The sequence below is a fragment of the Diabrotica undecimpunctata genome, chromosome 2 (assembly GCF_040954645.1).
Source record: "Diabrotica undecimpunctata isolate CICGRU chromosome 2, icDiaUnde3, whole genome shotgun sequence".
In the NCBI taxonomy this organism is placed as follows: domain Eukaryota; kingdom Metazoa; phylum Arthropoda; class Insecta; order Coleoptera; family Chrysomelidae; genus Diabrotica; species Diabrotica undecimpunctata.
Window position 1 is genome coordinate 94058559 of NC_092804.1, and position 22904 is coordinate 94081462.

The 22904-nt window shown below is 35.8% G+C and overlaps 1 protein-coding gene across 4 annotated transcripts in view; it reads left to right on the plus strand.

Annotated features, from left to right (window-relative positions):
• Pi3K92E (phosphatidylinositol 3-kinase 92E) overlaps positions 1-22904 on the plus strand; it is a 747272-nt gene that overhangs the window by 443877 nt on the left and 280491 nt on the right. For all 4 annotated transcript variants that reach the window (XM_072523217.1, XM_072523215.1, XM_072523216.1 and 1 more), the window contains one exon: positions 20611-20770. In XM_072523217.1, coding sequence (XP_072379318.1) covers positions 20611-20770 — 160 coding nt within the window. The remainder of the gene's footprint in view (positions 1-20610; positions 20771-22904) is intronic.

Below are 22904 nucleotides of genomic sequence, written 5' to 3' on the forward strand. Positions count from 1 at the left end.
TTTCGTATCGTCTGATGTCTGGTAGAAATTCCTTCCCGTAAAGGTTAATTATGTTTGTTTTGAGGTTTCCGCGGGAGCTACATGTGCTGTCACTATTTTTCCGGGTTTGACTCCGCGTTGTAAAATGCTGGTTTTCTTGAAAACCATTGTTTTGGCGACGTTTCGGCAAGGTCTCACTTGCCATTCTCAAGCCTGGTGGAACTACTTCTCGTCGTTACTCGATTAGTACTGGTCGACTGGGCATTTCGGCGCTCGTTTAAGTACTCTCTCGGCGGCGCGCGGGCACTTGTGATTGGTCCTGCCTGTGTGCGAGTGGGCGGGGCCTTGTCTGGCGGTTTCGCTGTTTGTTTTTTCTGTGCGTTAACTGAAGTTGAATTTTTTTGGACGGTTCTTTGCAGAGCTGGTTTCCAAGTTGTTGGAAGTCTTTGGGCATCATCTCGAGTGTTTAGGTTATTTGGATATTTTTCTATTTCTATGGCTTCCCTGATTATTCGCTTGGTTTTGTGTTCGATGTTCGCTAGCATTGTTGTCTGTTCTAGATCGATTGTGTGTCCTGTTGTTAGGGCATGTTGTGCAAGGGAAGATGTCTTTTCTTGCTTTGCAATAGCGTTTCGATGTTCTTCTCGTCTTACTTGAATTCTTCGATTAGTCTGTCCGATGTAGGATTTGTCGCAGTCTCCACAGGGAATCTTGTACACTCCTTGGTTTTCTAGTGGGATTTTGGTTTTTGCGGAGTTAAGCATATTAGCAATTTTCTTATCCGTGTTGAATATTGTCTCTATTTTATGTTTTCTTAGGACTCTACTGATTTTTTCCGTAGTGCCCTTCACGTACGGTAAAATCGTCTTAGCAATAGGTTTTTCTTTTTCTTCTGTTGATTCTTTGCTTTTTCCTCCTTGTGCCTTTTCAATTGTGTACGTGGTGAAGCCGTTTTTTCTTAATGCTGTTTTGACCGTTTTCATTTCTTTGTTCCTGTGTTCTTCATCTGTTAATCTTTCTGATCTTATAGTCAGGGTTTTGATGACTGACTGCAGTTGTGCAGGATGGTGGTGTGAGTCAGCGTGTAGATATCTGTCGGTGTGTGTTGGTTTTCTGTATACCGTGTATCCTAAAGTTCCATCTGTTTTCTTTATTATTAAAACATCCAAAAACGGTAGCTGTTGGTCTTTCTCTAGTTCCATAGTAAACTGAATTTTGGGGTGGATGGTATTAATGTGATTTAGGAATGTATTTAGTTTTTCTTCCCCATGTGTCCAGATAATGAAGGTGTCGTCCACGTATCTCAACCATAGTTTCGGTTTATACTCTGCCGTTGTTATTGCTCGTATTTCTATTTCTTGCATAAACAGATTTGCTAAATACATTCCTAAATCACATTAATACCATCCACCCCAAAATTCAGTTTACTATGGAACTAGAGAAAGACCAACAGCTACCGTTTTTGGATGTTTTAATAATAAAGAAAACAGATGGAACTTTAGGATACACGGTATACAGAAAACCAACACACACCGACAGATATCTACACGCTGACTCACACCACCATCCTGCACAACTGCAGTCAGTCATCAAAACCCTGACTATAAGATCAGAAAGATTAACAGATGAAGAACACAGGAACAAAGAAATGAAAACGGTCAAAACAGCATTAAGAAAAAACGGCTTCACCACGTACACAATTGAAAAGGCACAAGGAGGAAAAAGCAAAGAATCAACAGAAGAAAAAGAAAAACCTATTGCTAAGACGATTTTACCGTACGTGAAGGGCACTACGGAAAAAATCAGTAGAGTCCTAAGAAAACATAAAATAGAGACAATATTCAACACGGATAAGAAAATTGCTAATATGCTTAACTCCGCAAAAACCAAAATCCCACTAGAAAACCAAGGAGTGTACAAGATTCCCTGTGGAGACTGCGACAAATCCTACATCGGACAGACTAATCGAAGAATTCAAGTAAGACGAGAAGAACATCGAAACGCTATTGCAAAGCAAGAAAAGACATCTTCCCTTGCACAACATGCCCTAACAACAGGACACACAATCGATCTAGAACAGACAACAATGCTAGCGAACATCGAACACAAAACCAAGCGAATAATCAGGGAAGCCATAGAAATAGAAAAATATCCAAATAACCTAAACACTCGAGATGATGCCCAAAGACTTCCAACAACTTGGAAACCAGCTCTGCAAAGAACCGTCCAAAAAAAATTCAACTTCAGTTAACGCACAGAAAAAACAAACAGCGAAACCGCCAGACAAGGCCCCGCCCACTCGCACACAGGCAGGACCAATCACAAGTGCCCGCGCGCCGCCGAGAGAGTACTTAAACGAGCGCCGAAATGCCCAGTCGACCAGTACTAATCGAGTAACGACGAGAAGTAGTTCCACCAGGCTTGAGAATGGCAAGTGAGACCTTGCCGAAACGTCGCCAAAACAATGGTTTTCAAGAAAACCAGCATTTTACAACGCGGAGTCAAACCCGGAAAAATAGTGACAGCACATGTAGCTCCCGCGGAAACCTCAAAACAAACATAATTAACCTTTACGGGAAGGAATTTCTACCAGACATCAGACGATACGAAAAACTACGATCCAAACGAAGCACACTTTTGTGTAATCTCACTTTTTTAGAACGCTGCCGCGACGAGGACATAATTCCTAAAAGCATGAAGCTTACGTTTCATAAAAAGACTCATAAAACTAAAAACATCTTAAGAAGGGCCAGTTTTGCACTTATTAGGGAAGCTATCCATGACACGAGGCGGGATATCGACAAAGTCAATTCAGAATTACTAGAGCTACACCTAGTTCTAAGTAATAGTTTACATCCAATACTCTGGAATACACTGGAAACACTATCCAACTTCCGAGCAGAGACAAACGCCGACTTAACAAAAATAAAACAACTGAAAAAGTTCAATAGTCTAACAGCCGAACAAAGACCGAGAAAAAAGGAAACACCACCGACGGAAACACACAAATTGGTTTACAATTTTTCGAATCTCGAATTAAATGAGGCCACAACGAGTGTTCTGTCAAAAGGATTTAATTTCGCCGTAGCACCCGCACGAATCCCTGTTGAAAACATTATCAGCGAAGTAGAAAGTTCCATTGCCAATATACCTCCGGAAACAGCTGAGATCATACGCCAAGACGTATCGCAGATATTACGGACAGCCAAACCACCGAAAAGAAATTTAACACGTGAGGAAAAAGAGGCGTTGCGAGATTTGCAGAAAAACAAAGAAATAATCGTCCTTCCAGCGGACAAAGGTAACGCCACGGTAGTAATGAATATAGATGACTACGACAAAAAATTAACAGATCTTCTAAACGACACAGCATACGAAAAAATTGCCACAGATCCAACAACGTATCTAGAAAAAACAACGAAGGCCAAGATCAAAGTTTCAAACATAAAAAAGGAGGATCAGCCCAAGCTGATTCCACGCGAAAAATCATCTAGGTGCCCTAAGCTCTACGGTTTACCAAAAGTTCATAAAGTTGGGATGCCACTACGACCAATAGTTAGTTCAATCGGATCACCCACACAGCCGCTCGCAAAGTTCTTAGCCAATCAGTTACAACCGTACGCAGAGGAAGCGGATTCTTACGTCAAGAACGCAGGCCACTTCATCGAGCGTATAAAGGACGTGACTCTTGACCCGGGACATTTGCTAGTGAGTTTTGACGTGGTGTCACTTTTTACTAACGTCCCAGTAGAAGAATCGTTAGAGATTATAGGAAAAAAATACCCAATACCACCGGATACAGTAAACCTAACGAGACACTGCCTGAACAACACCTATTTCATATACAAAGACCAAAGGTACAAACAAGTCGAGGGAGCACCCATGGGTTCACCACTGTCACCGGTGATAGCAAATCTGTTTATGCAAGAAATAGAAATACGAGCAATAACAACGGCAGAGTATAAACCGAAACTATGGTTGAGATACGTGGACGACACCTTCATTATCTGGACACATGGGGAAGAAAAACTAAATACATTCCTAAATCACATTAATACCATCCACCCCAAAATTCAGTTTACTATGGAACTAGAGAAAGACCAACAGCTACCGTTTTTGGATGTTTTAATAATAAAGAAAACAGATGGAACTTTAGGATACACGGTATACAGAAAACCAACACACACCGACAGATATCTACACGCTGACTCACACCACCATCCTGCACAACTGCAGTCAGTCATCAAAACCCTGACTATAAGATCAGAAAGATTAACAGATGAAGAACACAGGAACAAAGAAATGAAAACGGTCAAAACAGCATTAAGAAAAAACGGCTTCACCACGTACACAATTGAAAAGGCACAAGGAGGAAAAAGCAAAGAATCAACAGAAGAAAAAGAAAAACCTATTGCTAAGACGATTTTACCGTACGTGAAGGGCACTACGGAAAAAATCAGTAGAGTCCTAAGAAAACATAAAATAGAGACAATATTCAACACGGATAAGAAAATTGCTAATATGCTTAACTCCGCAAAAACCAAAATCCCACTAGAAAACCAAGGAGTGTACAAGATTCCCTGTGGAGACTGCGACAAATCCTACATCGGACAGACTAATCGAAGACTTCAAGTAAGACGAGAAGAACATCGAAACGCTATTGCAAAGCAAGAAAAGACATCTTCCCTTGCACAACATGCCCTAACAACAGGACACACAATCGATCTAGAACAGACAACAATGCTAGCGAACATCGAACACAAAACCAAGCGAATAATCAGGGAAGCCATAGAAATAGAAAAATATCCAAATAACCTAAACACTCGAGATGATGCCCAAAGACTTCCAACAACTTGGAAACCAGCTCTGCAAAGAACCGTCCAAAAAAATTCAACTTCAGTTAACGCACAGAAAAAACAAACAGCGAAACCGCCAGACAAGGCCCCGCCCACTCGCACACAGGCAGGACCAATCACAAGTGCCCGCGCGCCGCCGAGAGAGTACTTAAACGAGCGCCGAAATGCCCAGTCGACCAGTACTAATCGAGTAACGACGAGAAGTAGTTCCACCAGGCTTGAGAATGGCAAGTGAGACCTTGCCGAAACGTCGCCAAAACAATGGTTTTCAAGAAAACCAGCATTTTACAACGCGGAGTCAAACCCGGAAAAATAGTGACAGCACATGTAGCTCCCGCGGAAACCTCAAAACAAACATATATATATATATATATATATATATATATATATATATATATATATATATATATATATATATATATAACAAGAAAAAGGATAATGCGAGTTAATAGTAAAATAAAGGTAAAAGATATCGGCATAGCTCGCAATAAAGAGAGAAAAATATAATAAAATATGTGTATAAGATGGAAGGCAACAGTATATACGTATTTCTGACTATTGGTCGTCTTCAGTACGGTGCAGCCAAGTTAGAAAAGGAGCATAATAACTTGGGAAAGGATCACTACAGGAGCAATGCGGCCAATTTGTGGCAATAATGTTAAGGTTGATCTTCACCCACAATTAATTTGTTTCTGATCCTAGAGATGGCTCTACTGCTGCATGAGCTCTGGCAAATTTTTTAACTTAATTGTAGATTTCTACATGACGACTCTGTAATATTTTCAAACTGTAATATAAATTACAGTTTTCTATCATTATATCCATTGGCTGAGTTGCCAAGTTGTGTAGACAGTTTTATCAAATACCTAGTAGACCAAGTAAGCAAAGATATCTTGTAACACCATCTTTATGTGTAATATTTTACTGCTCCGCTGTGTCAATCGGAATATATTAAAGTTACGCATTTGCAAGAACATAAAGTTTCATACACACCTATCATTGAAAAATGATACATATTTATTATATAAACATTTTTATCGACAAAGAGGTACTTAGCGGCGCTATCTGTGAATATCGTATTACCATTAAATTTATACATGCAATCATATATTAGATTTTTGTTGATAGTTAAAAATTAAATTATCTGGTATTATTAAATATTTTAGTGGGATTTATATGAAAAATGGTCAATCGTCAAAAATGTTATTTAAAACATGCGAACATGTCTTTCTTTTGGTCTGTTTATTACTGGTTTCAGGTTTGTTATCTTCCTTATTAGTGCGTCTTTTTCTCTTCTTTGTATGTGTCCAAACCATCTCAGTCTTTGTGGATTAATAAATTTCACTATGTCTTCCCCTTCGGTTATATTTCTATTTCTTATTTCATGCTTCATTAGTCTTCTATATTCTCCTTGTTCGGGCTTTATTGGGCTGTTAATTCTTATCATTTTGCTTTTAATAATTCTTACTTTTTGATTATATTTTACTTTTTATTTATATTTTTATTATCTATTTTCGTAAGACATATTACTTTCGCTCCGTATGCTATCGCCGGTCTAATTGCTGCTCTATATATTTTTGTCTTTGGTTTTTGCTGTTTTTTATCTTTAAGTAGTGGGTGATATTTCCAAAACACGATGTTCTTCTCTCGCCTTGTGTGCGTGGTAGTGTCATGCGTTGGATGTACGATTTGGGGTAGTTGATGCCTATTTAGTTATCACGGTTCTATTTGGTCTAATTAGTTCTTCAGTTTCCGTATTCGACCATTTTATAAAGCCAAATGAGTATGTGAAAAGTGGTATTGCGTATGTGTTTATTGCTTTTACTATGTGCTTGGAATGAAGTTTGCTTTTGAGTATTATTATCCCAGATTTAGTCATACGGCTCACACTCCATCTAAGGGGAAAATTAACTAATCCCAGATACCTACGGTATCAAAAGGATTGAGCTCTGGTGGGACTCTTTCCGTGTTATCGAGCCCTAGATGACTTGGTATGTTGGAGTATCTCCCAAAAATTTTCGTACACATCTGGACGTTGAGAGTAGTACAGCTTTTTGCATAATATTGTTCTGAAGCTATTTTCTTGTGGCATTTTAAATTAATTTGTATTTAAATGGGAATAAGCCATAATTAAAGGTTAAAATACGTTTATTGACGTTTCAATTTCCACTTCGGAAATCGTTCTCAAAATACAAACATTAGTAAATTAAACAAATTTTGTTTTTTGTTACTTAGTGAAAAATTCTTCTAATAATTTAATTTATCTGACTCATCTATATTGACAATTCAGACATACCTTATACATTTTAAAGTAGACGACTTTAAAATGATATTGCCAATATTGTTGAGTTGCGTTCCTGGGACGACTTTACTTATAAGATAGTTCATTCGATTACATGAAATCAACTTTAACTTGAGAATATCCGTCAGAAAATTCGTTCTTGGAGGAAAAACATTTGTTAACAACTGTTTTATTAAAAAATGATTATCCTTTATCGTTTATAAATAAGGAATTTTCAACAATCGATCGAATAGAACAAAACAACTTAGAACGAGATCCTACAGCATATGCAAGGAATAATACGAGGAAAATAACAATACCATACATAAAAGGATTATCGGAAAAGCTTAAAAGGATAGGAAATAAATTCAACATTTCAACAACATTCAAAACAACAAACACGTTGAGATCTATTTTGTCCAAAACCAAACCTAACAATGAACAAGAAAGGACAAAGAATTGCATTTATAAAATACCTTGTGAATGCGATCAGTTTTATTTAGGTGAAACATCAAGACCATTAAATGTTAGAATAAGTGAACATCAATCCTATATTAAAAATAGAGAATTTGATAGATCTCAAATCTGTAAACACGCATGGGATAATGAACATAGGGTTCAATGGAATGATTCAAATATAGTCCTAAAAGAAACGGATGGTAAAAAGAGAAAAATCAAAGAAGCGGCTCTAATTATGCTAAATGAGACCAATTGTGTCTCGAATTCCTCGGCACAATGTAGTAGGATCTGGTTACCCATATTGAAAGAGGAAGTTATTAAAAGAAAAATACCAGTATTGGTAAGTCAGTAACATATAGAGAATACATCATTTATGTTTTTTAAATAACAAACATATAAAATCGGAATTTGGTGTTTATTGAAGGTAAACTAAAGGCACGATCCAATACTTACCATGTCGGGATAGTATTATGAGGTTTTTTTTTCCTGGTTTTTCCCTCATAATTTACTATGGAATCACTAACAGGAGAATTTTACTGTCATCATGGCATGTATTTGTCTTTTTAAAGACGAATTACATGTTATGATCTTTTCTGACGGATATTCTCAAGTTAAAGTTGATTTCATGTAATCGAATGAACTATCTTATAAGTAAAGTCGTCCCAGGAACGCAACTCAACAATATTGACAATATCATTTTAAAGTCGTCTACTTTAAAATGTATAAGGTATGTCTGAATTGTCAATATAGATGAGTCAGATAAAATTAAATTATTAGAAGAATTTTTCACTAAGTAACAAAAAACAAAATTTGTTTAATTTACTAATGTTTGTATTTTGAGAACGATTTCCGAAGTGGAAATTGAAACGTCAATAAACGTATTTTAACCTTTAATTGTGGCTTATTCCCATTTAAATATAAATTAGCTTTTTGCATAGTATTGTAGAGATGTTCATTCAGACCTAGCTTTTGTATGTTTTCTAGGAGGTTCTTTGGAATGACTCCAGTAGTAGAGAGAATAATAGATATTGTCTGAGTACTTTCCATTCTCCACTGTCTTCTTATTTGAATTTCCAGATCCCTGTACTTGGCGATTTTTTCGTTCTGTTTAACACGAAGATTATTGTTGTTGGGTATCGCCACATCAATTAATGTTGTTTGTCTCTTTATTTTATTAACTAGTATGAGATCTGGTCTATTATGTGCCACTGTTTGGTCTGTGAGCACAGTGCGGTCCCAGTATAGCTTGTAGTTGTCATTGTCAAGTATACTCTCAGGAACGTATTGATAATATGGAAGATGGTTTGTTTGAAGAAGTCCCAGTTTGATAGCTATCTCCGGATGAATGATCTTTCTTACTGAGTCGTGCCGTTCCTTATATTCAGTTGCAAATGCCTGGCAGCCCCGGTAAGATGTTGGATGGTTTCCTGAGCTTAACATCCATATCGGCATTTGTCATTCTGGACCTGAGTGTCTTTGACGATATATTTCAGGTAATTTTTGGTTGGTATAACCTGATCCTGAATGGCCATAGTGAACCTTCTGTTTCAGGGAACATCTTTCCTGATGTCAGCCAATAGTTCGACGCTATATTGTCGACATGGTCTTGACTAACCTCATTGGGATGTCGCCCGTGCAGAGGTTTACCCATCCAAGTGCGCATTTTTTCGTCTTTAATAAGATGGTTTATGCGCATTTCTGGTTCACTCAGTTTGATCGGTGTTGTATAATCTACTACACAAATCGCGCAATGTAAAGTAGATGTCTCAGCTTGCACCTCAAAATAAGTTCTTAAATTAGTAATTTGTTTTTCGAGTTGCTCACTTATATCCGTAAGTCCTCGTCCTCCGAAATACCGCGGTAATGTCGTTCTTTCTACTGCACTTCGAGGATGGTGTTTTTGTGCCTTGGTGAGGTGTGTTCGTACTTTTCGCTAAAGATTTTCTATATCAAAAAGAGGTTTAATATTTGTATGTAGGTATATTTAAAAAAATATATCTATATACCTACATACAAAGATTAAACCTCTTTTTGTGTTACATGGTATACAGCCAGCTACAAGAATTTATTTTCCTTGTGGATTTTCTATATCCGTTTTTGTCCACTTAACAATACCAAATGAATAGCTAAGCGCGGAACATGCGTAGATGTTTAGTGCCTTAAACAAATTTTTACTGGGAAGGTGTAAACGAAGCAACTGTTTTACCCTTCGTATAAACTCAGTAGTTATCTCAGTTTTCATTTGCTTATGGTCAATCTTCCGCGCTTGCTTTATTCCTAGGTATTTATACATATCATTTTCACCGATGGCCTCGATGTTCTGGCCGTTTTGCATATCGAATCCGCCGGGCTGAACCTTACCTTTGATTATATTTAAGACACGGCACTTGTCAAGACCGAAGTGCATACTAATATCATTAGAGAAATTTTCTACTGTTTTTAGCATCTGATCCAGGTGGCTTCGAGTGGAAGCTAATAGTTTTAAATCATCCATATACAATAGATGATTAAGGTTGATACGCCGGGCTACACAGGATGTGACCAATTTATACAGAGTTGGAAGACAAGTAATTGGGCGGTACTTGGTTGGATCTTGAGTGTTATTTTGATCTTTGGGAATTAAATAAGTTGTTCCCTGGGTTAGGAAAGATATAAATAGAAGAAAAAAAAATACAAACAATATAGTTAACATAAGGCTAGGTACAATATTCTGTTCGTTTTCATCAAACTTGTTTTTAAAACTATTTAAACTAGTAGCTTCTACTATAAAAACAAGTCCGGAGACATTCTATGAAAAGCTTTTGATATAAAGTATAAAGCAGAGTTCGCTTTACTAACTATTTTTGCTGTTTGAGTAGACCAACTTAATGTTTGGTTGACCGTAACACCAAAATCATTAACTTCCCGTAGCGACTTCAGAGGAACTCCATCCCAAACATATTATGTATATCGGAAATATGAATATCGGCATGAGAAGATTTAAATGACAAAAAGTCAGAAAACTTAATTGCGGCATTTTGTTGGTTAGTACTAATAATAGTTGAAACTTTATTAATATACTTTATTGTTAGTTCTTTGTTAAGTACTTTATATTTTTCCAGTTCCTCTCGCAATTTATTCAAATAGTTTAGTTGATATTTAGTTATGTCATCCTTCAAAATTGAATTATAGAAAATTTGGTTCTTAACCACCTCATCTTATTGTGCAACATAAATAATGGGCTATTATTATCTGCAAATTTAACCGTTAATGGCCTACGCTTATTACTATTGTTAACCTGCCAATACGAAAAACGGAAAAACGTGGAAACTGATAACGAATATTTGCTTCTTGTTACAATCCTCGAATTACTCAATTGAGTTACTTTGAGAAAGTTGTTCCAAGGCATCGAGACAATCCTTAATCGATGCGAATCTATCTGATAACTTAGAAATTAAATCAGATAATTTATTGAACTGATCTTCGAATGTATAGCAACTATTACAGACGATTCGTAGTGACTTCGATTTTGTCTTAGTTATTCTTATAACTTCTTCTTGTGCAATATTTAGATATTGAATATGAATACAAATATGAACAAGTTCGTTTGAAATACCTTCTATAATTATTACACCAGCATCCAGTTCAAATAATTCTAATATGGCACCGATTTTTGATGTTAATAAAGATTTTTCTATCTTACCAGAGTACGACGGCAATCCAAATGAATCAAAATTTTATTGATGATATTTCCATGCTTCTAAACCATTTTTATTAAAAATATTATTAAAAAATATATAAAGAATAGTAGGAAAATGTAACTTGACTTTCACACACAATACAAAAAATCCAACAACGCTAATTTTATACTTAAATTACCACGTTAAATATGCAGAACACAATAATTATTGTATAAATACACAATATGATATTAGATATACATATCTAATATTAGGCTTATAACAAAAGTAGACAGGTGGTAGACATTGTGGACTATCACGGGTTGTGTTCCTCTGCATGTGCTAGCAGTAGAAAAGAGACATCTCTATGAGAGAAGAGAGCATTTGACAACAGCTATAAAAAAAAGAAGAAAGGAAAAGATCAATGGAAAGATGGCAAGAAAAGGAGAATAACAAGGCAGATGTTGCCCAGTGGACCAAGATGCTGATCCCGAGCCTAAGGGGATTGGTTAGATTGTCTGTTTTAGGGCGTATCTTCATAGGTTCAGAAAGACAGATACAGATAAATGCCTATACTGCGAATATTCCGACATTGTTACTCACACAATGCTGGAGTGTAATTAGTACAGTGGAGAGAAACAGAGAAAGAAATAGGTATGAACCCTGCGACTGTAAGAGAGATGATCGTGAAGATGACTGGAAGTACGGAGGGATGGAATAGTGTTTACAATTACATCCGAGCAGTCATTAAAAAGAAAGAAGAAGAAGAGAAACACCAACCGAGCCAACGACAAAGATAAGATCTAATTACTATTTTAATGGAAATAAGCCACAATTGAAGGTTAAAATAAGTTTATTGACGTTTGAATCTTTGATCTTTGATCTGGCACTAATAACTTGTTTATACTCCAACAATTAATAGAAAAAAGAATAGTAGTTGGTACCAAAGTACATCTAGCCTTCATCGACCTAGAAAAGGCGTATGATACAGTTCCAAGACTTAAATTGTGGCAACAACTCGACATTAGTCCATACCTTTTAGGAATAATTCCAGAAGTATACAGGTAGAACACTACTTACCTAAAAATCGGAAATAGACTATCAGAGCCAATAAAAGTAACTAAAGGACTATATTAATAACCAAGTTAAACAACTAAAAGAAGAAAATAACATCCAACGAGAAATCAATCAATTCGAAGAAATAATTGAGAAAACTAAACAAGATCTGCTAAAACCAAACAAAGAAACAAAGAAGAAATCTTGGATGACTCCAGAAATCCTTCACTTAATGGAACGCAGAAGGTTAATTAAAGGAAATAAAGATGAATATAAAAAAATGCAGGCTTACATCAGAAGAAAAATAAGAGAAGCTAAAGAAAAAGAAGCTGTAGAGAAATGTAATTTTAAATGTACTTTTAAAAAGCGAACACAAATGAAACTCATAGACACCAATGGAAAATTAATCATTGACACCCAAGAGATGAAAGACAAATGGAGAATATATTTGGAGACACTTTTTCAAGATCAAAGAACGGATTATAGGCATCCATTTTCAGAGAGGATGACGGGCCCGGACATACTGAAATCCGAGGTAGAAGAAGCAATAAAACGGATAAAAATCAGGAAAGCTGTAGGGCCTGATAATATCGAAGCTGAATTTTTAAAACTCTTGGAGTTAGAAGGAATAAATTGGATCACGGCAGTCTTCAATAAAATATACAATACAGGAATCATCCCTGATAAATGGCTAGAATCAGAATTCATAGCGATACCTAAAAAACATGGGGCTAAAAAGTGCGAAGAATATCGATCGAATGTGACCTAATGAGCCACATGTTGAAACTGTTTCTTAGAGTCATCCATGGAAGAATTTATAAGAAGTGCGATTAACAAATATCGGACAGACAGTTCGGCTTCATTAACGCAGTGGGTACCAGAGAGGCACTTTTCGGAGTACAGGTACTGATTCAAAGATGCAGGGACGTTAACTGCGACGTATACGCGTGCTTGATCTACTATGAAAAGGCATTTGACAGAGTTCAACATAAAAAAGGTGATAAACATTTTAAAAGAAGCAGACCTGGATGACAAAGACCTCAGAATAATTTCAGAACTCTACTGGAATCAGACCGCATACATGAAAATTAACGGAGAAGAAACAGATCACATAAAAATACTACGTGGAGTTAGACACGGATGTATCCTATCGCCGTTGATATTTAATATGTACTCAGAGAAAATTTTTAACGAGGCTCTTTACGGAATAGACGAAGGCGTCCTTTTAAATGGTGAAAGAGTAAACAATGTTAGATATGCCGACGACACCATAGTGATAGCAGATAGTTTAGAGGGACTTCAGAGGCTAATGGACAGAATAAACGAGTACAGTCAACAGTACGGACTAAACATTAATACCCACAAAACGAAACAAATGATTATCAGCAAGGAGAATATAAATGGGGCTCATCTATACATTAATGGGACGCAGATAGACTGAGTAAAACAGTATTGCTACCTGGGAACTATTATAAACGAACAGTGGAGCAATGTACAGGAAATAAAGAGCCGCATAGGAAAGGCAAGAACGGTCTTTAACAAAATGAGCGCCATCTTCAAAAGTCACAACATATCCCTAGATACAAAAATGAGAAATTTGAGATGCTATGTTTTCTCTATGTTGTTGTACGGGGCGGAGGCATGCACGCTTACAGACACCACTATTAAAAAACTTGAAGCATTTGAGATGTGGCTTTATAGAAAGATGTTGAGAATATCATGGACAGCAAGGATGCAGCAATGAAGAAGGAACCAGAGATTGTGTTTACGATCAAACGCATATCATTGCAATATCTGGGACACGTTATGAGAAATCCGCACCGTTACTCCCTGCTGCAGTCTATATTGCAAGGTAAAGTCAAAGGTAAGCGAGGACCCGGTAGAAGGAGAATATCATGGCTGCGGAATTTAAGAACATGGTTTAAGAAAACCTCAACGGAGCTGTTTCGAGCCGCAGCGAGTAAGGTCATGATTGCCAATATGATTTCCAACATCCGAAACGGATAGGAACCAGAAGAAGAAGAAAGTACTAAAACAAGGATGCAGAATGTCACACTCACTGTTTAATTTATATATTGAGGCAGCCCTCCATAATTGGAAAAACCACTGCCAGGGAATGGGAATCCCCATAGGAAATTGCGTACTGTTCTCCCTGAACTTTGTGGATGACCAAGTCGTCCTAACTCAAGATTTTTATTATCTAGAATTTATGATAAAGCGTCTATACAGAGAATATGTAAAATGTGGGTTACAAGTCAGCATGAAGAAAACAGAATATTTAGTTATCAATTCAGATGCAAGGTTTGAAGTGTTGATCGACGAGGACGTGGAAATCAAACAAGTGGAAAAATTTAAATATTTAAGTGCACTCATTGCTAAGAACGGCTTGGGACAAACCGAAATTAAACACCGAATTACTCAGAGACTTAAAATTGTAGGATGTCTGAACTCCTTATGGTGGGATCGCAACATTTCCAAAAGGAACAAAAAAAGAATAGGGCAAACCATGGTTGAATCAGTTCTTTGTTATGGCTCTGAAGTACGGACAATTGTCAATGCAGATCTGAAGAGAAAATTGTTGGCAGTTGAAATGGATTATTTGAGAAGAAGTGCTAGAACATCAAGGCAGGAAAGGAAGACCAACGCTACAGAACCGGTCATTGACAGAATAGAAAAAAAGAGGTTCAAAATGGTTTAGACACCTATTGAGAATGCCTGACGAACGTTGGCCCCAAAAACTTCACAAATGGAAGCCCCCTAGAAGAAGAAAAAGAGGTAGAACTTGACGCTCATGGAATGAAGGAATTAGAAGAGCGATGGAATCGAAAGGTTTGGAGGAGGAGCATGCCTTAAACCGGCAGGATTGGCGGAGAAGAACGGGAATACGGCGGTAGCCGTCTCCAAAATGTATTGTATTTACAAGTTGGTTTATTTCTATTAAAATAGTAATTACTTTAAAAGCCACAAGAAAATAGTTTCAGAACAATAGATAAGATTTAGATGAGAGAAGGGAGTGTTCCAAAAATGTCTTCACCCCACTTTCGGAGTACGGTACGTGCGACAGTCAAATGCACACAAGCAAAAGAGGGTGGTTTTAGTTGGTAGACAGGATAATAGATACCTGAATCTTTGGCACTGCTATCTTTAGTACTTTAAATTAAACTAAAATCCAAATTTTAGGGACTCAAAATGGAGGTAGCATAAAAAAAATTTAACCCCCCCTCAGACAAATTCTGCGTACGCCACTGGTTATGCAAGAAACACTATTTTTATAAATACTAAAATAATTAACTAAAAACGCCTAAATAGGTTTTTAAAACTAAATAGGTTTTTTTATAGATATATTACTTATAGAGTGTAAATTTTATGATATCCTACTTTCAAAACAAAAGTTGCAGTATCTACTATTCTGTAACTCTGTAAGTTTCAGCATGACCGGTTCAAAGTTCAAACCGATAACATTCCTATTAAATTTTGTTGTTATCTGCCAAAGTGTTGTACAAAGTAATTGTTATGGCAACCCTGTTAGTGTGACGTTTCGCTTGAAGCGTTTCGAAGCCGAACGTAATGCTATCTATCGATGATAAATACTACCATTGCTTCAGATGGAGCCATCTCCCTACATTACAATTTGAAGGCGGCAGTTCAAGACATAATTCTTGTTTAACGAGATTTTTCATATGCTTAGGAAAAAATATTTAACTTTTTGTTGCAAATATTTTCCACTTTTACAGTTTTATATATGTTGTTATTAAAAAATTTTTCGGTTTCTTACCGGTAACTAAGTAGAAACATATTATTTTTTCCTATTGGAACAAAACTGCAAATTCAAAAATTTTCAAAAAATTCATAAGTATTTCTTATAATCATATCTTGATGCTGTAAAAAAATTAACAAAATCCTATGTTTGGTTTTCCCGCTTTATACTTATAAAAAAGTAGTTTTTTTGAGTTTTTTCAAAAACGAAAACATGAAGTTCCTTTAAGAGTTGTCAAAATACTTCTAGTCATCAAATATACCTTCTCAAATTTTTTCAAATTTTTTGAATTTGGGGTTTGTCATTTAGGGGTGCAGATCAACCTAAACGTTTGGCATTCCTTTCCTCAGGTAGCTTAGCTTCCTCCGTGGATGTGTTGGTTGTTGCTCTGGAAACCTCAGAGTCTTCTAACATTATTGCCACAAATGGGTCGCATTGCTCCTATAGTGATCCTTTCTCCTAGTGGAGCATATTAACTTTCCCAAGTTAATATGCTCCTTTTCTAACTTGGCTGCACCGTACTAAGACGACCAATAGTCAGAAATACGTATATAGGGTTGCCTTCCATCTTATACACATATTTTATTATATTTTTCTCTCTTTATTGCGAGCTATGCCGATATCTTTTACCTTTATTATATATATATATATATATATATATATATATATATATATATATATATATATATATATATATATATTGAATTTGAAATTTCCGCGGGAGCTATATGTGGTTTCAGTTGTTTTCCGGGTTTGACTCCGCGTTAAATATTTTTGTGTAATGTACGATTTATCGCAGTCTTCACACGGGATCCTGTATACGCCTTGATTTTCCAATGCAACTTTTGTTTTTGCTGATGGTAATATGGTTGCGATTTTTCTGTTGGTGTTAAAAATAGTTTCTATTTTGTTTTTTCTTAGAACTCTGCTGATTTTGTCTGTCGTACCCTTTATATAGGGCAGGATAGTTTTACCGACTGGTTTTTCTTCTTTTTCTAGATCTTTGCTGTTGTTTAATATAATAAATCGTACATCGGACAAACAAATCGAAGGATACAGGTTAGACGCGAAGAACATCGAAACGCCATCGACAGAAAAGAAAAAACTTCATCCCTAGCACAACATGTCATAAACACAGGACATAAAATAGACTTAAATGGAACAACAATGCTAGCCAACATCGAAAATAAGGCCAAACGTGTAATCAGAGAAGCCATAGAGATCGAAAAACACCCGAAAAATTTAAACACCAGAGATGATACCCAAAGACTCCCAAATACGTGGAAAACAATTCTGCAGAAAAACGTAAAAAAAAAATTAAAATAGCGAAGAAGACCACGCCCACTCTGCGCACAGGACCAATGACAAGAAGCGCAACAAGATTTGTCTTTTATTTCTCCACTTTGACCGAAAAACCCACCACTCTTCGAGTGTACGTTAGTTTATATATATATATATATATATATATATATATATATATATATATATATATATATATATATATATATATATATATATATAAACTAACGTACACTCGAAGAGTGGTGGGTTTTTCGGTCAAAGTGGAGAAATAAAAGACAAAGAAGGTGGCTACTTCATCTATTTATTGAAGACGTTTCGCTTTCTGCTCAGAAAGCATCATCAGTTCATCTAAAAAGAACAATATGAAACCAAACATCCATAATATATATATATATATATATATATATATATATATATATATATATATATATATGTAGATCATACTTTATATTTACTTGGATTATATGCAAAAAGTTACTAGTGTATTATAAGCCTCAATTTATGATTGGAAATGTTTAAATATTTCAAGAATGAAAAGAAATAGGTAATAGAACCCCCATTATAGTTTAAAAGCTAAGTAAATTTGGCACAAGACAGACTAATAAAATACAGGGTGGTCATATTAAAATAAGTACGTTATTACAGATTGAATGTTTTAATAGAACAATCTGATACTTTGACCACCATGTAAAAAAATTGGTATTAAATATTTGTTGAAATAAGAAAAATAGTCATTTATTAAGACCCAAGAACGTAAGTCCCGGAGTATATATATATATATATATATATATATATATATATATATATATATATATATATATATATATATATATATATATATATATATATATATATATTTTTTTTTTCAAACCTTACATTATAGCTTATTTTTTAAGGACAATTGAAAAATGTCATGAAATATAGGTTTATATAAATATTAAATATTAAATATAGGTATATAGTGTTCTGCAATAAAAAAAATATATAGTTTTAATATACCACTCTTTTTTGGAGCGCCCTGTAAAATTAAAATTATTTTCAAATTGTAGTGTTAATGGCTCTTTATATTTTTATGAACAAAGATCGACGAGTATAAGATGGGTCACCCTGTATATACATAATGTGTGGGTCCTAGCCTCCCCAAGAATTTTTTTCCAGTCGTCCCTATCCATTGCCTTCCTCCGCCAAGCACGTATTTCCATATTTCTCATATCTTGATCTATGTTATCTAGGAATCTTGTTCTGGGTCTTCCTCTTCTTCTTTGACCAATAGGTCTATCAAGGAGCGTTTTTCTAGCTGGGTCGGTTTGCTCCATCCGCATTACATGGCCTACCCACCTCAGACGTCCTATCTTAATGTGTTTTACGATATCTGGTTCCTGGTATATTCTATAGAGTTCGAAGTTGTATCGTCTTCTCCAGACCCCATTTTCATTTACCGCTCCATAGATTCGCCTTAGTACTTTTCTTTCGAAACATCCTAACATGTTTTCATTGGTTTTTGTTAAAGTTCAGGTTTCTGAACCATATGTTAGGACTGGGCGTATTATTGTTTTGTAGAGTTTTACTTTTGTATTTCTTGATATAACTGTAGATTTAAAAAGGAGATTAAGCCCAAAATAGCATCTATTAGCCGTGCAAATTCTGCGGTTTATCTCTGCGGTAGTGTCATTTTCAGTATTGACGAGCGTTCCCAGGTATACAAATTCGTTAACTGCTTCGATGACGTCGTTTTCTATAACAAGTGGCCGTAGTATTTGTGGTTGCGTACCTATTTTCATGTATTTCGTTTTATTGGTGTTTATTATTAAACTCATTTTTATAGCCGCTTCCTTTAGAGCTACGTACGCCTCTCGTGCTGCGTTTTCCGTTCTCCCAATAATATTGATATCATCAGCATATGCTAGGATTTGCACAGATTTGTTATATATTGAACCGGTAGTTGTGATTTGTGACGTACGTATTACTTTTTCCAGAGCTAGATTGAATAGTATACAGGAGAGTGGGCCTCCCTGACGTAGCCCGTTATTTGTTTTAAAAGGTTCAGAGAGTTCCCCCTGGATTCGTACTCTGCATTCAACTTTTTCAAGGGTTAGTTTGGTTAGACTTACCAACTGATTTGGTACTCCTAGGTCTATCATTGCTCTAAACAATTCTCTTCTATTTACAAAGTCGTAGGCTGCCTTGTAGTCTATAAATATGTGGCGCGTGTCTACACCGTATTCCAGTGTTTTCTCTAGAATTTGTCTCAGGGTTGAAATCTGATGAATTGTTGACTTACCACCTCTGAAACCAGCCTGGTATTGTCCTATTATTCGCTCTGCGTATGGTGCCATACGATGGCATAGTATATTGGAGAATATTTCATACGCTGCATTTAGGAACGTAATTCCTCGATGGTTAGAGCATTTAAAGATATCTCCCTTTTTGTGTATGGTGCAAAGTATTCCAATATTCCAATCACGGGAAGGGACTTCTGTATCCATATTTCTTTTATAAGCTGCTGTAGCGCTATTATGATATCGTGGCCACCTTCTTTATATAATTCCGCTGGGAGATTATCTATTTCGGGTGATTTGTTTCTGGCTAGTTTGTTTACAGCGTCTTTAACTTTCAGGATCGTTGGTGGATACTACTACCTCTCGTCTGCTCCGCTTACCTCACAGCTTTCGTGTTCCGGGTTTTCTTCTTCTTCCTCTATATTAAGTATCTGGTTAAAATATTCCGTCCATCGGTTTAGTACGTATGTTTTTGTTGTTAATAGGTTTTCTATATATTGAAGTTCCTTTTTTAGGTGGTTTCGTTTCTTCATTCTGTGTATTTTCTTTTCTTCTCTCTCTTTGTCTGGTAATTCTCTATACTTGTTCTAGTTTGGCGGGTAAGCATTTTTGCACAGGCGTTCACAGGGACGCGTCTGATGGGCGATAGACAACATCCACACGGACCCTGTATATACAGTGTGACACAAATCTGTGGAATAAAATATTATGTGTGTGTGTATGTATGGGATGTGTGTGTGTGTGCGTGTGCCTGTGCGTATGAGTGTGTGCGTGTGTATGTGTGTGTGTGTGCGTGTGTGTGTGTGTGTGCATGTGCGTGTGTGTGTGTGTGTTCATTCATAAGTCAAGTGATTTAATGCGGGGACTAGATGGGTTTTGCTTATGAAATATAATTAGAGATTATATTGGCTCAAATGAAAAAATAACAAAGAACATGATAAGTGCATCCAAGATTTCTGTTTTATATAATTTTTTTCTCTAGTTATGCAACTGATCAAACTGTAGTTTTTCCATCTATCGACACAATTGTAAATAATGTAGACCTTAGAGATAATGAAAATGAGACTGAAAAAAATGATGAAATCACTAGCTGTAAAAAATTATTAAATGAAACGGACAGTTTGTACGAAGCTCACGATCAGGTAAGTTTGCTAATTTTACTTTTAAACTAATTTTATGTGTCATAAACCCCCTTTCAAAACTATTCCGCCTCTTGTAAATATTGGGACTATATTTTTGTTATTGAAATTTTGATTATCATTGTAATGAAACAATATTGTATTAAAAATATTATTTTTTTTAATAAAATTAGAAGAATTAAGCGAATTATTGACTAGGTAAGACATATTAGCGTATATAGTTCGTCCCAAACCCTTCTTTCAGTGCGTCATATGTAGTTGATCGAACACATTAAGCTATAAGTGACAGAAAAAAAACGTTAGTCTGTGATTATTATACATAGAACTTAGAAAATTATTTATCGTAAGCTAATTCTACTTACGGATGTATAATTGGTTGGAGTTTAGAATACGCTAAATAGATATCCAATCAATGATGCGCATAAATATAATTTGATGCAGATTGTCTCGATCGTGACAGTACTTTCACAATGTCATCTGATAAAATGATAATTGTCATTCCAGGTTAGTATTTTCAGACATTTTACAGTGAAAATTTAATTTTGTCTTTATTTATTGTATAATCAAAATATTTTAAATATACCGAGATATATCGAGAAAGAAGAAAGACTAATATTAAAATTATTAAATTATTTTCAATTAGAAAAAGACAGATTACGATCCTGCAACTGTCAACTTTAACTAAAATGTCATGCAATAACTCTCGACATTCTTAAAATCCTATATGACGTCAAAATTAGTGACGCACTGAAAGAAGGGTTTAGGACAGACTGTAGTATTATACATATTTTTTGTATCGAAGGTCATTTCCCGTCTATAGAAATGACTCAAATGAGTTTATTGAAGTGAATACTTCTTATCGCTCGGTATGGAGTTTTTGCACGGGACCGAAATAATATTTAACATGACTCGAAATATCGAGACGCGTGCAGTAACCTTGCGGTATACAGTAATATACAAACATATACACTTATTATAAAAATAAAATAAGAAAGTTTATTTTATTAAGTAAAGTAATTGCTTAATAAAATAAAATAAACCAAACCGATATAAAATAAAATAAATTGAATGGAGTCGAATCGAATGAAATCAAATCAAATAAATGGACTCGAGTGGAATCTTAGAGTCGAATGAAATCGAATCAAATGAAATCGAGTGTAATCGAATCGAATGGAATCGAATGAAATCCGATGGCATCGAATGAAATCGAATTGAATGGAATTTATTCGAATGTAATCTAATGGACTCGAATGGAATCAACTCAAATAAAATCTAATGGGATCGAATCGAATGGCACCAAATGAAATTGACTCAAATGGAATTGAATCGAAGGAAATCGAATTGAATGGAATTTGAAACGAATGACATCGAAAGAAATCGAATTGAGTCGAATGGAATCTAATGACATTGAATTGTCTAACGATTTGAATCGCCTCGGTACCGTCAGTGCTTCGTAGTCAGGCATCCCTACCCGAAGTTATTCCTCAATCGATGTGCGCTAGAGTAGATATAGGGCCTTCGACCGTATAAAAGAGCAGCCGCCGCAAGAGAAAGCAGAGTTCCGTCGGAGTATTGATCTGACAAGATCTGACAAGACTGGTTCTAGGGTATTGACTGAAGGCCAACCGCGTCTGCTGGAGTATTGATCTAGTGACAGTTCCGTACTCGGTCTGGGAGTATTGATCTGAGACATACCTATTCTCTCCTGTGTCCAAGTACTGATTGTCGGGCCGAAACTATACGCAAGTTTTCCCGACCATAAGTTGTGTTTTTCAAGCCAGTGTGCTGCCATGTGTCTGGTGATCAGTTTTGTTTCCAACTCAGGAAAGTACACCCTTAAAAGTTCTTTCAAAGTCTCTTCATTATTTTAAGTGTATTCACCTGGCTCATATTGAATTGGGGTATATTGAGAGTTCTCTACTATACTTTATACCCTTTCTGAAAACATATTGTGAATCGATAGAATTTTTTTCTTGTCCAGCCAATATTCGAGCCCATTCTTTAACATTCTCTCAAGAGTTTTAAATAAACATAATGCTAAAACTACTGGTCTATATGAGTTTATATTGCCATCCGGTTTTCCTGGTTTTTTAATAGGTATTACAATATACTCTCTTCACATTAAAGTTGATTCAGA